Here is a 16,607-nt window from a genome sequence, read left to right on the forward strand (position 1 = left end):
AAGGAAAGTATCAATTCGACAACAGAACAGTTAACCAAAATATTTCATACAGTGGCCGGCAAAGCTCTGAGAAAAAGACAAATGTACAGAAGAAAGAAAGAATTCATTAAAGCCAATTGGTTTGGCAAAGATTGTCATGATTTCTTGACGTAAGGAATTACGATCATTATCAAATGAAAAACACAGAGACCCTGCAAACCGGCACAAACAATCCACATATCACCAAACACTTAAAGGGTAACTAAACCCCTGCTCAGAGTCTGACTCCACCCACTAGCAATATTTGAAAAATGCTGGAAAAGTGTGGCAGACCGTGCACCTGAGACCCGTAGTGACGGATTAATTGACAGCTGCTGTCAGACTCTATGTTATTATTATTCCTCACACGGTCGCAAGACGACATGTACATGAATCTGGCGTGGTGAGCTGGAACCTGCTTACGTCAGCTCTCACCGCTTACGTCACGAACTACCGCAAACAGCCAATAGGAAAATTCAACTGCAGTAGCCACCGTTCAACCTGAAGAGGGCAGCACTCAGACGTTTTTACACCATATATTGTAGAATTAAAACACTTTATACACAAATGTCAAAAAAATTACTTGAATCAATGACCAGTACTAATAAAGCCCCATTCTTAAAGATCATTAAATAAAAAAAGTTGGTTTAGGTTTAGTTACCCTTTAAAATGTAGAAGTCACTACTAAGAAGGAAAAGAGCTGAACATATGACAGCTAAACTCAACAAGATAGGCTGTCAATGAAAACTACTTTTGGGATTTATGGAAAAAAAAAAACTCTGGACAGAACATTTCGGAAACCTCTATTCACAAAATGAACCAAACCCCAGCCAAAAACATTTGACCTCTCAACTAAATAATCTGGAACACACAATAAAAGATCAATTAAACCATTTGGATATCCCCATATCTTTAAATGAACTGACTGAAAAAAATAACAAATCTTGTGGCTTGGAAGGAATATATATTGAGATGCTGAAACATAGCAGCCCCAAATTGAAAGATGCTATTCTGAAATTATTCAATATCTTATTCAAATCAGGACACTTTCCTCAGAATTGGAAGAAAAATCAAAGAAACCCCAATTTTCAAACAAGGGGACAAATACAACCCAAATAATTACAGGGGCATTACAGTAAGCAGCAACCTCGGGTAACTCTTCTGTTGCATTATAAATAAAAGATTAGTGAACTACATTCAAGAACACAAGACACTAAATAAAAGTCAGATTGGATTCATGCCTAAACAGAGAACAACTAATCACATCTACACACTCCACTCACTTATACAGAAATATGTTCAGCAAACAAAACAAGGCAAAATATTTGGCTGCTTCATTGACTTTTAAAAGGCCTTTGATTCTGTTTGGCATAACGGACTCTTCCTGAAACTCATCCAGAGTGGAATAGGAGGAAAGACATATGATGTCATAAAAGACATGTAAACTGACAATAAATGCTGTGTGAAGATTAATGACAAAAGAACCAATTATTTCAATCAGACCAAGGGTCAAGGCTGCAGCCTCAGCCCAACTCTATTTAATATTTATATCAATGAACTGGCCACAACCCTTCAAAAGTCATCTTGCCCTGGACTGATCTTAGATGGCAGAGAAATCAAATGCCTCCTTTACGCTGACGACCTCCTGCTGCTGTCCCCTGATGAAGAGGGACTACATGAAAGCCTCTCCATTTTAGAAACATATAGCAGTGATTGGGCTTTAACCATTAAACATGGAGAAATCCAAAGTAATGATTTAAAAAAAAAAAAAAAAATTTGCATTGAGCAATAAATATATATTCACAATCGGGGAACAATCCTTCATCATGCCAACCGCTATAATTATTTGGGTCTTACAATCTCTGCTTCAGGACAGTTTGATTTGGCAATAAAAGATCTGACTGTAGTATTATAGTATAAGAAAATCATTATTTAAATTCTACCTCCAGATAACTATCATTACTGTGCCTTTACACACAGGACACCCAGAGAGTGACCCTACGAACTATTTAGTAGAAAAATATCAACTAAATTCATCCATCCAGTTCAGAGACTAGCAAGACTTGCAAAAGGGGGCGTGGCATCACGATGTTGAGCCACCATCGTGATGCCACGCCACCTTTTGCGAGTCTTGCTAGTGTGACTCACTAATCCTAGTCTTTTCTATAGTTAACCTAAAAACTTTGCAGGGATTGCTCTGTAAATTAAATTGAGAATATAACTAATGCATATATGCTATTTTAAATACTGTAGTATATGCCAGAGACGTGACGTGTTAGTCTGTGAAAATACTGTGTCAGGCAGGCTACACAAATATTGATTTTGACATTGTTAGCTTCTTGTCTTTTTTTTACATCTCTTACACTGTACATTTAGATTAAAATATTTTATGTTGTAGGCTACAAGAAAATAGCCTTTATTAATTCATTATTAGTAGTTGTAGTGTCTCAGAAAATCTTGCTCATTGTCACATAGCTCTTGTATACACTGAAGTTTAAGATAAACCCAGACCAGCGAACGTCAAATAACTTTTGTCTGGTTAATACTTTTAAAGAAAAATGTCCTTGGCCATAAATCCATAATGTCAAATCAAATGAAAGAAACAAGGTGAATATGAATAACACACATTTATTAAAACATAGAAGAACAACAAATAAAGAACAAGAAAACGGGAACAACACTCAGACCGAAACTCGGCATTAACATTTCACTTATAATTAGCAGCACAATTATCTTCAGCACAGGCTACAAAATAAATTACGTTATTGAAATATTGTAAAGTGGTCATATGAACTACACAAATGAACGCTTAAAAAATAATATGCAAAATCGAATAGCTCCAGAACGGATGGCGAAAAATGCGTAAAGAAGTCTAATATCTTTCAACATAGACCATGTTTAAATTTCGATGTTTCTGGCCAGAAATACCAACATATTCACTTTATCTGGTTTTAATAAGCTGCAGATTGGAGTAACTACACTACCCACTGTGCTGAAGACCCGCTCTGATGGAGTACTGGTAGCACACATGCACAGATATTTCCGTGCTAATCTTGCCATAAACGGAAACCTTTTGTCGTTCGTTTTCCACCAAGTCAGCGGGTCCTTTTCCCCATCAATGGCCATTTCCTGCAGGTACATGGTCATTTCTGCCTCGACCTTTTGCTCATCAGTGAGTAAAATAACGAAATTATAGTTTTTAAGTGGAAAATAGTATTTATGTAAAGAGATATATTAAAATAAAAAGTGCACAACTCTTCTTAAGTGAAAGCTAAAAAAAAAATGCTTCACGTGTCGTGCAACCTACTGATAAAGCGCCGACGAGTCATTAGTTGGGTTAGTAAAATAACGAAATTATAATTTTTCATATAATTTTTGAAAATTAGATGAAATTATATAACCCCCCACTCTATCATCGTCCATCGCGATGTTTTACTGTCAACATCGTCAACTGCCAATTTAGGGGACATCGCCCAACCCTAAAGGAAGTACAATCTCTGCTGAGCCTTTTTCACAATGGAGTCAATGTGGGTCTCACACTTCAGGTCCTGTGAAATGGTAGAGCCCAGGAACCTGAATAACTCCACTGCTGCCACAGTGCTGTTTAGAATGGTGTGGGGGTCAATGTTGGGGTGCTTCTCGTAAAGTCCACATTCATCTTCACTGTTTTGAGCATGTTCAGCTCCAGGTTGTTTTGACTCCACCAGACAGCCAGCTGTTCATCCTCCCTTCTGTATGCAGACTCATCGTCATCCTGGATGAGACCAATGACAGTAGTGGCTTGACAGTGGGGTCCTTTGTGGTGCAGTCATTGGTATACAGGGTGAAGAGTAGTGGGGGGGTACCAGTGCTGATTGAACAGGTGCTGGAATTGATTTCCCCCAGTCTCACTAACTGCTGCCTATCTATCAGAACGCTGGTGATCGATAGAGGTGGGAACAGAGAGCTGGGTTAATTTATTCCATAGGAGAGCTGAGATGATGTGTTGAAAGCTGAACTAAGCCCACAAAAAGGATCATTGCATATGTCCCTGGTCTGTCCAGATGTTGCAGGATAAGATGCAATCCCATGCTGACTGCATCATCCACAGACCTGCTTGCTTGATAAGCAAATCGAAGGGGATCCAGAAAGGGCCCAGTGATGTTCTTTGCATAAAATGACATTGATGGAAACATAGCTATTGATCCATAGATGCCAGTGGACAAAAAAAGCAGCTATCTACTATCAATCTAACAGCTGGACAGTTAATGCAAATGTTCAGAAACATCAATGTAATAACACAATATTAAAGGGAACTATTCTTTTTTTTATATTTTCAGCACACTAAATTGGAATGTCCAGAGTTTATGAGTTATGGCACATTTGAAGGCATTCTTAATTTAAGGGGTTTCTTTTAACTATAGGCCACAATCAGATTTGAGGACCGAAAACGTAGTTTTTATTTTATTTTTTTTTTTTATTTGACGCCGATCAGTGGGGATGTTCTTTTTGACAGCTGGTTTTGATATTACACAAGTTTGACAAATTTGATTTTACAGCAACCAGCTATTCCACATGTTATGCCCTTATCCCCATCACTTCCTGTCACTTCTGCTCTCTCCTGTCCCATTACAGGCCTAAAATTTAGGGCTGCCCCCTAATAGTCGACCAAACGTTAGTCAATGAGAAAAGTCTTGGTCGACCAAATTTTTATTGTTCGGTTGGTCGCAGAAAAAAATAAAAAATACTCCACAGGAAGTGGCACATTAAGTAACGGACAGACATGATTGTTTACACAACTGGTCCATGCAGTAATTAATTATGTCAGGCAGGAAATCCAAAGTGTGGGATCATTTTGAGAGGGTAAAGGATGACCCCAAGAAGGTGACATGCTAACTCTCTAAATCTTTCATCGACCTCAAACATGGCTTATCATTTGAAACATGTAAGTAGCCTAACGTTATCCACTTAGCATGGTTGCTCACTCTAACGTTAGATAACCTAGATAAATATGCGCTATTAGGCTTATCCAAGTGTTCATGTGGAAGCTAAATTAGTACCTTGCTTACTGCAACGTAATGTGTATTTCTCTCTATAGGTACATTCACTATATTGCAGAGATGACGAGTCAGCCTTAACTTCATCTTTAAAGCCCACAATGACTCAGAAATCACGAGTTATGTGACCCTACCTTAACGAGAAAAAGGAGATATTACGGACAAAATGGCAGATATCATTGCACTTGACATGAGACCAATCAACATCATCAGTTGTAATGGTTTCAAACAAATGATCCAATTCCTCGAGACAGGGTACAATGTTTCCAAACGTGGACCATAATGCATGCCATAACAAGCAAGTACCACATGACTAAAGAATACATTTTTGGAGAAAATAAAAATTTGTAAAGCAGTCAGCTTCACAACAGATACATGGACTTCTAACCAGAGGAGGGTTACATGACAGTCACTGCACACTTTGTTTCTGAAGATTGGCGACTACATTCATTTGTGTTACGAACCTTAAAAAGGTCTAGGGCAGATACCGCAACATTTATATATTGACGAACTGCTGAAGGCGAGATGTGATGGAAAAATACATGACAGGCTCTTATTGAAGGAAAAGATGAACTGGACTTTATTTACATCAAGCCGAAGCCAATGAATCCAGTCCAAGAAACAACAATAAAGTGTGCTATGTACAAAATATGTAGGTGAACAAATAAATAATAAATGAGAAAAGAACGAAAGCGGCACCAAAGGAAAGTACAAAATATAACAAAACAATCCCTCTAATCTAAACCTGATCTAACCAAAGAAAAAGGTAGAAAATAAACCGGGAACTTCGGTGCACACGGCAACCTAGTTAAACTACCTAATAAAACAAAAATACAGAGGTTGGCGCTCACGTCTTACCTGGTGTGTCTAGACAGTCATTTGCTACGGGTGCAGTGTATATCGCGATATACTGACTTGCGTTCTCTTCCCACAATATCCGTTGTTAAACGAGATCTCAAGCAAATGAAAAGATTGACATACACATCAAAACTAAACTCAAATAACATGTCGAATAACCTACTAAAAGTACAAAGAACAAAACACACAGCACACCACTCAAGTCACAGGCAGAGCCATACACACACACTCATTTCGCTACAGAGAGAGAGACAGCATGAATGAACGCGCCATCCTTTTAAAACCAGCCGGCAGCCTCCAATTAGTTCTCAAGCGCCGCCTTAGCGATGACTGACGTTCGACTCAGCCAATTACAGCAACCTGCGAGCAGAGAGAGGGAGCTAGAGACAGAGAGAAGATAATGAGCACAACAACCAACACGTGCAAAGTACACTAACGTGCACAGAACAATGAAACGAACACAAAACACGCGTAGAGCGTAACACTTCCCCCCCTTAAGAACCAACTATATGGGATAGATCAAACATATAGTTGTTCAAACAGTTATCAAATGCCACAATAAGCAACTCTAGATAGTGCGTCAGCTATCACATTTTCGACGCCTTTCTTGTGTTTGATTACCAGATTGTAACCCTGTACAATTTGAGACCAACGCATAAAACGTTGATTCTGATTATACATACGCGACAGAAAAACTAAAGGGTTATGATCGGTAAACACAGTAACGGGAATATTACTCGATCCGACATACACATCAAAATATTGGAGGGCCATTAAAAGTGCTAGTGCTTCCTTCTCGATCGTCGAATAATTCAACTGATGTCTATTGAACTTCCGCGAAAAATAACAGATAGGATGATCAATGCCATCTTTACCTTCCTGAATTAAAACCGCTCCAGCACCAACGGCACTGGCATCCACATCGAGTTCAAAAGCAGAATCACAGTCGGGTGCGGCTAAAACAGGTGCATTACACAGAAGAACTTTGAGTGAAAAGCATGCTGACATTCATCAGACCATAAAAACGTTTGGGACGGACTAAGAAGTGAAGTCAGCGGGTGCGCAATAGTCGAAATGTTTTTGCAAAAGCCACGATAGTAACCAGCCATCCCTAAAAATCGACGGAGTTCACGTCGGGTGGCTGGAGCAGGAAACTCTGCTATGGCACTAACTTTTGCTTCTACTGGGCGCACTTGACCTTGACCAACTTCCTTTCCAAGATAGGTAATAGTGGCCTGACCAAATTCACATTTAGCTAGGTTTAAAGTCAACAACGCTTTCTCAAGACGCTCAAAAACAGTTCGCAATAACGACACATGTTCTAGCCAATCAGTAGAATACACTACTAGGTCGTCTAAATATGCGTTACACTTTTGCACCCCAGCCAGCACAATATTGACGAGTCGCTGAAAAGTGGCTGGTGCGTTACGCATCCCGAAAGCCATCACGGAGTACTGGAGGAAACTATCAGGTGTTACAAATGCCGAAATGTCAGAGGCACGAGCCGTAAGAGGAACTTGCCAGTAACCTTTTAACAAATCTAACTTACTGACATAACGCGCAGAACCAAGGTTGTCAACACAGTCTTCCATGCGCGGCAATGGAAAACAATCCGGCACAGTTACGGCATTTACTTTCCTATAGTCAGTACAGAATCTCGCAGTGCCATCGCTTTTCGGCACCAGTAAGCACGGAGAACTCCAGGAACTACAACTGGATTGAGCAAGTCCATGCTCTAACAGATACTCAACCTCTTTCCGCATAAGATCTCTTTTCGCTGTATTCACGCGATACGCGTGTTGTTTGATCGGGGCAGCCTCACCCACGTTAATATCGTGCTCTAACACTGTAGTGCAAGAAGGTACATCATTAAACAAAGCAGGGAAATCATCAATCAACTGCATAATATCACACCCTTGTTGTTCAGATAAATGAGATACACGACATGCAAAATCAGTCAATAACACAGAGTTCTTAAGTCGGGCACACTGTTGATGAGTATGACGCAAGATTATCCCATCATCCTCCGGATCAGCAATCTCGACAGCAACACAAGCGACTAACACAAGAGATGACTCAGGAACGGTGATTTCAGGTGAAACATTCTGGACAGCTTCTCGGTTGTGAAAAGTCTTTAACATGTTTACATGACACACACGAGTCTTCCTTCTTCTATCAGGAGTTCCGATAACGTAATCTGTATTACTAATTTTTCTTACCACCTCGTATGGTCCAGAAAATCGTGCTGACAAAGCCGACCCTACCATAGGCAGCAACACCAGCACCTGATCGCCCTTATTAAAGGTACGCTGTACAGATTTACGATCGTAATGACGCTTCATTTTTTTCTGAGCACCTTCAAGTGACTCTTTGGCCACCGAACATGCTTTGTGCAAGCGTTCACGGAACTTACTCACATAGTCAATCACATTCACTTTAGGTGTAGACTCAAAAGACAACAGATTCTCCTTGAGAATTTTCAAGGGTCCTCTGACAGTGTGTCCAAATACTAATTCAGCAGGACTGAATCCAAGACTTTCCTGAACTGCTTCTCTGATCGCAAACAAAAGTAATGGTACACCCTCATCCCATTCCTTACCCGTATCCATACAATACTTTCCAAGCATTGCCTTTAGCGTTTGGTGGAAACGTTCGAGCGCCCCCTGGCTTTCAGCGTGGTAAGCACTGGCGACCCTGTGGGAGATATTTAAACTGGACAACACTTGAGAAAAAATCCTCGAAAGAAAATTAGTGCCTTGATCTGTCTGCACAATTTTTGGTAAACCAAACGTAGAAAAAAATTTCACAAGTGCTCTAGTTACAACAGGCGCTGTAATCTTCCTCAATGGAATTGCCTCCGGAAATCTGGTCGCAGTACACATTACAGTCAGTAAAAACTGATTACCGGTCTTAGACTTAGGCAAAGGGCCGACACAATCGACGATAACATGCTCAAACGGTTCACCCATCACTGGAATAGGTACGAGAGGAGCACACGTGATTACTTGATTCGGTTTACCAGTAATCTGGCATATTCGGCAGGTGCGACAAAATTGTGTGACGTCAGCCTTTAATCTCGGCCAAAAGAAATGCCTCAGAATACGGTGATACGTTTTCTTTATTCCTAGATGTCCTGATAAGTCGTGATCATGAGCTAAAGATAAAATGCGTTGTCGGTAACAAGAAGGAACCACAATCTGATACACACTACTCCATTCAGCATCATCTGAAATACCAGAGCACCACTTACGCATCAATAAATCATTCTCAATGTAATATGCCGCTTTTCTTTCTTGAGCCTTCTCTGGGAGAACAGCAACAGCAAAACACTTCTGAAGACTTCTATCCTCCTTCTGGGCAGACATAATCCTCTCGCGCGTCACACGCAACTTTACCCCCGAGGTACTCAGCAAAGGGGATCTCTCAACAGTCTTACTCTCATCAGATAAAACATCATTGATAAAACTAGATGCCATAAAAGATGTAGCCAAGTCACCAACAGTATTTATCTCCTGAGCCTGAGATCGCGTTACCACACAAACTGGAAAAGTCTCAGGATAAGACCTCGACAGTTCATCAGGCTGATCTGACACAACTGGATTGTCAAAAACTTCCAGGAAAGGCATGAATTTCCCACCGGCTAGATCATTGCCAAGGATAAATTGTACCCCACTCACAGGCAAACGCTCACGAACGGCTACCTTCACAAAGCCCGTGCACAGTTCTGATTCCAAGTGAATCTGATGCAACGGAACTTGAACAAGACCCATCTCTATGCCCTGTACTAACACATTACTGCCACAGGAAGTTTGGTCAGACAACGGGAGTACCTCTGCACTAATAAAAGACTGCATTGCCCCAGTATCACGCAGCATTTTGACTCTTACCTGCGCCTCCGACTTTCCCGTAACGGACACTAACCCTTCTAGTAGAAAAGGTGCATAACTAGAATCAGGTTTGTCACTACGCTCGACCGTAACAGAGTCAACCAGTTTAACAAAACCAGTGCCCTTAGGTACAGAACTCGACTGTTTTCGCCTCAACACAACACAATCAGCGATTAAATGGCCAGATTTGTGGCAATAAAAACATTCTCGATTTTCTTTTGACCTAGAATTAACTAGTTTCGGTCGTAACGAGCTACTCTGATTCTCGTGAGAAGACATAGCTCTCTCAGAACGCGCAGGAGTGAACACATTTTTATGCGTCAACGTAAATTCATCTGCAAGAACAGAGGCTTGAGATAAAGACGTCACTTTTTGCTCATTTAAATAAACAACAACACGCTCAGATACACAATTCTTAAATTCTTCTAAAAGAATTAATTCTCGCAAGTTTTTAAATTCATTTTCCTTACTCGATGTGCACCACTTATCAAACAAGATGCCTTTTCCCCCTCGCAAATTCAACAAATTACTGATTTGAACTTTTCTTATGACACCTAAACTGTTGTCGGTAAGCTTCTGGCACTAGCTCATATGCACGCAAAATTGCAAATTTCACTACCTCATAATTCACACTATCCTCTAAGGACAACGTAGCGCAAACATCTTGAGCCTTACCGGTTAACTTGCACTGTAACAGCAAAGGCCAAACCTCTTTAGGCCAATGGAGTGTGGAAGCAATACGCTCAAAACACACTAAAATATGAGTCAACTTCTGTTTCCCGAAACTGCGGCACAAGAGAAATATGTTTACTGACCTCAAAATTGGTTCCCACCGAACCAGGCCCTGCCGAAGCATCAGCGGCCTGTAAGGGTTGCACAACTGGAACAGGTGTCACTTTGGCTGCATTCAATTCAAGCTCACGCAGCTTAATCTGCGTCTCCGCCTCGATTTCGAGTCTGCAGACTTCAAGTCGAAACTCCATATCCGTTCGACGGACTTCTGCCCGTTCACGTGTCTCCATCTGGAGTCGCGCTATGCGAACCTTCAGTCGCGCATCACCTCCTGTAGACTCATCTGAGCCCGGTGAAAAAGGATCGAAGGGCGGCAAAACGGCGTTGACTTCAGAACCCTCCATCTCAGCCGTCTCGCTCTGCTCCTCCTCATCAGGACGACTGTCAGCACCAGGGAAGACTTTCTCACCACCTACAGGCAACACTAAAACACCCAGTTCCACCAACCTTTGGGACACAGTAGACCTAATCTCTTTTTTAAGCCGCTGCTTCGAAACAGCAATCTGAAAATGAGCAGCGATACGTAGCAAATCATCTTTTCTACATTTATCTAACTGCTCCACTGTAGGTGCACTCACAAAGGTGTCTAAAGCAAAATCAGCCATACTTGCTCCTGTAGCTAAAGTATTAGTACTCTCTCTGTAGCGAACATATAGAACACACACACTGCCTCGTACAACCCTAATCTCTTCAACAAAAAAAAAACTGAACATGAATATTCCCCCATCCACCCCAGCAGTAATCAATATCTCAGGAAAAAGAAAATATTTATTAAACATCCCGGACGAGCCCCCATTTAATGTTACGAACCTTAAAAAGGTCTAGGGCAGATACCGCAACATTTATATATTGACGTACTGCTGAAGGTGAGATGTGATGGAAAAATACATGACAGGCTCTTATTGAAGGAAAAGATGAACTGGACTTTATTTACATCAAGCCGAAGCCAGTCAAAGAAACAACAATAAAGTGTGCTATGTACAAAATATGTAGGTGAACAAATAAATAATAAATGAGAAAAGAACGAAAGCGGCGCCAAAGGAAAGAACAAAATATAACAAAACAATCCCTCTAATCTAAACCTGATCTAACCAAAGAAAAAGGTAGAAAATAAACCGGGAACTTCGGTGCACACGGCAACCTAGTTAAACTACCTAATAAAACATAAATACAGAGGTTGGCGCTCACGTCATACCTGGTGTGTCTAGACAGTCATTTGCTACGGGTGCAGTGTATATCGCGATATACTGACCTGCGTTCTCTTCCCACAATATCCGTTGTTAAACGAGATCTCAAGCAAATGAAAAGATTGACATACACATCAAAACTAAACTCAAATAACATGTCGAATAACCTACTAAAAGTACAAAGAACAAAACACATAGCACACCACTCAAGTCACAGGCAGAGCCATACACACACACTCATTTCGCTACAGAGAGAGAGACAGCATGAATGAACGCGCCATCCTTTTAAAACCAGCCGGCAGCCTCCAATTAGTTCTCAAGCGCCGCCTTAGCGATGACTGACATTCGACTCAGCCAATTACAGCAACCTGCGAGCAGACAGAGGGAGCTAGAGACAGAGAGAAGATAATGAGCACAACAACCAACACGTGCAAAGTACACTAACGTGCACAGAACAATGAAACGAACACAAAACACGCGTAGAGTGTAACAATTTGTGTTGGAAACAAAAGTGTTGGAGGTGAGCCATACAGATGCTAACATAGCAGAGCGACAATGCCGCTAACATTGTGTTGTGCGCTGATCTACTATCTGTTAGCCCATCCTGGGGTAATGTCCAGGGCGTTTGTTGAGCGGGCACACTTTGCCGTTGTGCATAAATGCGGCTCTGGAACAACATCCGATCTGTCGAACCTTTGCTGCTGGCAGATGCCTTGTGGGACAATTCAAGAAAACTGCCAAGGCTACAAACAGCTCTCAGTGAGAAACAAAAGCAACAGAACGTGGCTGAACAAAAACTCATCCAAGATGTCTCGACATGATGGAACTCCACATACTTAATGCTGGAGTGCCTCCTGGAACAGAGGTGGCTGGTTATAGCTATGCTTTCAGACCCTGGTACCACCCAACTGTTTGACAGAGATCTAGATCTCACAACTCCCCAATGGAGGACATCGTCTCTGTGCTGAAGCCTATAATCACTCTCACTAAACTGCTCTTGCAGGATGTAAATGCATCTCTGTCTGCCACACTGCCCATGTTAATAAATATAAAGAGACACCACTTGCATGATGATGACAGCACGACCACTAAAGTACTGAAGAAATTGACAAGAGATGGGAGCTCACAGGGAGTCTCAAGACCAGCATACATATACAAGCTGCTGTCTTAGACCCACGTTTTAAGAGCTTGTCCTTCCTCGATGCAGAGAAACGGGACGTGGCATACTCCACAGTGTCGGATCTGGCTGAGAGTTTATCTCCAGCAGAAGCTGCTAAGGGAGAGGATCGTGGCAGCAGTAGGCCTACAGAGGAAAGTGAGCCCGCACCAAAGAAGAAAAGGGAAAAGCAGGAGTAGATATCCATGCTGATGGCTACTGATGATGAGCAGCAGGCAGAAGTAGAGAACAATTAAATTAAGATGTACTTGGAGGACCGAACAAAGGTTGATTTGGGGTCACTGACACGGTGGCAAAAAAATTAGGAATGCTATCGTAAGCTTGCCAGAGCAGCTAAGCACCTGCACTCCATCCCTTCCATGCCATGCACCTTTTCAAAGGCCAGCTTCATTGTGAGCAAGACACAGAGCTCACTTCTTGACAACGTGGACAAACTTGTAATCCTTTCTCATAATATGAGAAGACTGAGATTGGAGGAAAATAAAACATATAAAACACACCTTTTTTCAGTTTGTTGGTAATATAGGCTATAGGATAATTGATCATTCATTTGGCCTGTTGTGAAAAGCAAAATGTGTTATGTTACGTTTTGTTTGCATTCTGAAAAGTTTTCTTTATGTCTGTAGGCGTGTTGTAGTGTTTCAGTTTGCTGCAGTATATTTTATTTATTTGTTTTTATATAATTTAGAGGCTCTTTATTTTGTTTGCATTCACGCATCTTTGTTTATAATTTATATTTATTTCCTACATTAAAAAATGTATTAAATAATTTTTTTACATAAATTTTTTTAACAAAAGTCTGTTATTTATATTATAAAGTTATTGTGTTGGTGTTACACATTCATTAGTTGTGTGATGTAATTGATGTTACACTTTGTCTGAATGAACATTTTGTTAATTTATTAATATACAGTCTCCTTGCTGGTTTTCCCGACACATTCAGAATCATTATTTCAATAGAATCATTATAATCATCTGCCGGTGTCGCTGCGGCACACTTTGTGCTTGCACTTGTAAAATTTATATTTTAAAGGCTCATTATTAAGGTTTAGTATTTCTCTGTAATGTAGAACAGTGTTAGTAATGTTGCTTGTAACATGTAACTTGTAACCCCCCTTAAAAATATTTAAGCAATTAAATCATAACATCATATACGTGCAACTAGTAGACTAATTGCTTAAACTAACATCTACTAGTCAACTAGGAAAATCTTTTGTCAGAGGCAGCTCTTCTAAAATTAAATAAAAATTACATAATGATTTACTTGGAGAAAAGTAAAAAGAATTGTCTCAAGCTTTAATAGAATGTACAATTGGAAGGGGAAGAACATCATTATGCCAGCAGCAATAAACTAATGTTATGGATTTCTTTTTCATCTGTTCAGTCATCTCAAGGCTATTTGAGCTGCCAATAAGGAGAACGAGAGATATATACAATTCAGAGTTTACGCTAAAAAAAAATGGTGCCGGTCACAGAGGTTTCGTTTTACGGACATTTTGATGATATGCCGGTCAAATATATCGCCTCTTAATTAGTCAAGTTGAGGAAAACTGGAGGCAGTCTAACTTAAAAAATGACATAATAAGGCCGTATAGAATGCAACATATTATTATTAGCTTAACTTTCAAATAGACGAAAAAAAAAACATGAACGTCCGATTGGCGTCAATCAACGCCAATTGTTTTTTACTGTGGTTTCACACACATTCACTTTTTGAAACATTGAGGCACGGATGTACCTAATACAAATAAATAAAACATCTCCAGTTAACTAGCAGATCATTCATTTAGTCCGTTATTAAATAAGAGATCTAGCGCTGAAATCTGTTGTTTTTGAAATCAAGCTGAGCGCTCGTGTCCGCTGCTATCAGTTGCATGGACGACGCGCTGCGCGAGTTGCGCAATCTTCACTAGGACGCGCGTTTCAATCTATCGCCGTTGCGGAGACTCTCTATTAATTCCGGTGAAATCACAAAATAAAATGCACACAAACGTGTCCCTGCTTGATATAGACTGTAACCATGCACTGATGAACATAGGCTATTCAGTTTTGATGATAGAGAAAAAAAACTGCACGAATTAGAAGCACTGATCTATCTATAATGAGATGTTCCTGATTCACCATCGTCTGGCCTCTGAAAAAAGCTTTTAAAGCTAGTCTGCCTGGGCCTGGCCATATTTGAAACGTCTCACTCAATCGTTCGTTGTTTAGGTCTATATTGCAGCCGTTTTAGGCGTGCGCTTTATTTGAAATGCAGCATGCGATGTTGTTTCATAACTTTCAAACGATAGAGCCTGTTCCTTTATAACATAGCAAGAGATCGGTGTATTTTTGCTTTATACATTTTAGGCTTATTCTCAAATTCAGATTGTGTTAGGGGGACGGGATTATTAGGCAATTTTAATCGGACAATTTGACCGGAGAGATTTAATTTTGTCGGACATTTAATTTTTTTACCGGCCAATGTGATTACCGGACAACGGAAACCCTGACAATTACTGTAAAAGTAACTTGTGAAAAACGATGTCAATTAGCAATATTAATATATATATATATATACACAAATAGTTCATATATAATTTCCTATTATATTTTGAGGCTTGACATGTTGTAAATAATGGGTAATCAAGAGTAATGCGTTACTATAGCATCATGTATAAAAACAGTGTGTCTGGAAATGTCGTCTTGCAGTTGCTGATAGTTGTGCAACGTTGCTACAGCCGTCTCCTGTCTTACATTTCTACGTTGTCACAAAGTGCAACGTAGAGAACATCGGTACAAAGTACAAATGAAACGTGGCAGCAACGTCGCCACAGCGTAAATGTTTTAGCTGGGAAACTGCCTGTAGCTTTTGTTACTTTATTGTTCCTAAAAACTGTCATAGCGAAGAGTCAAAATGTACACCAACCTATGTGTTCCTCGTCTTCATTTTTCACTGTGCATGTTTTTGGATCATTCATGTCTTCAATCTCACAAATGTTTGTCAGTAGATTTCAGCTTCACGTCTTTCGTCTTTCTTCTTCTTCTTCTTCTTCTTCTTCTTGTTAATGGCCGCTCACTCCTTAGGAGTATTACCGCCACCTACTGAGTAGCGTACACGGGTGATGCGTCTGTATTTGTAATGTTTTTTATTATTATTATTTATTAATTTATTTTTAATTATACACACACACTACACCTATATGCACATATACGATGATGTAATGCCCCTCTCACCCACCCCAGAGGATCAGAACCCATGCCCCAGCTAGCGCTGCGTGTTCAGCTCCTCCAGCTTCCACACAGGGCTCTTCAACCTCCAGGATGGGCGGCACCACGATCCCCATACATTCTGTGCTCTAGTCCTGTATTCTTTAAAATGGTTAAACCCGCCCTATATGTCTGAGAATCTCTCAAACCCTTTCCCAAGAGGTCTGTGACATTTACTGATCTATCCTTTATAATATTAAAAAGACTACTGAGTTGAACATAATGTTTGTTACATTTAAAGTGTATGCTCTACTGTTTCAAAAACATCACATTCATCACACATACCATTTTCATGCTTCCCCATTATTGCATGTGTTGAATTTAATCCTGTGTGTCCCAGTCTTAATCTAGGAATCATTACCTCTTCCTTTTATATACCTAACATAAAATTGTCCTTTTCCTA

General features: G+C 40.3%; 2 protein-coding genes across 2 annotated transcripts in view; one reads left to right on the top strand and one right to left on the bottom strand.

Annotated features, from left to right (window-relative positions):
- The window catches only part of LOC127648802 (gastrula zinc finger protein XlCGF57.1-like), a 39,219-nt gene extending 23,241 nt beyond the window's left edge, over positions 1–15,978 (bottom strand). Inside the window, exon 1 of the mRNA XM_052133565.1 lies at positions 15,864–15,978. Coding sequence (XP_051989525.1) covers positions 15,864–15,915 — 52 coding nt within the window. The 5' untranslated portion in view covers positions 15,916–15,978. The remainder of the gene's footprint in view (positions 1–15,863) is intronic.
- The window catches only part of LOC127648801 (uncharacterized), a 309,374-nt gene that overhangs the window by 97,292 nt on the left and 195,475 nt on the right, over positions 1–16,607 (top strand). The window lies entirely within an intron of this gene.

This window comes from Xyrauchen texanus, chromosome 9, assembly GCF_025860055.1.
Source record: "Xyrauchen texanus isolate HMW12.3.18 chromosome 9, RBS_HiC_50CHRs, whole genome shotgun sequence".
NCBI lineage: Eukaryota > Metazoa > Chordata > Actinopteri > Cypriniformes > Catostomidae > Xyrauchen > Xyrauchen texanus.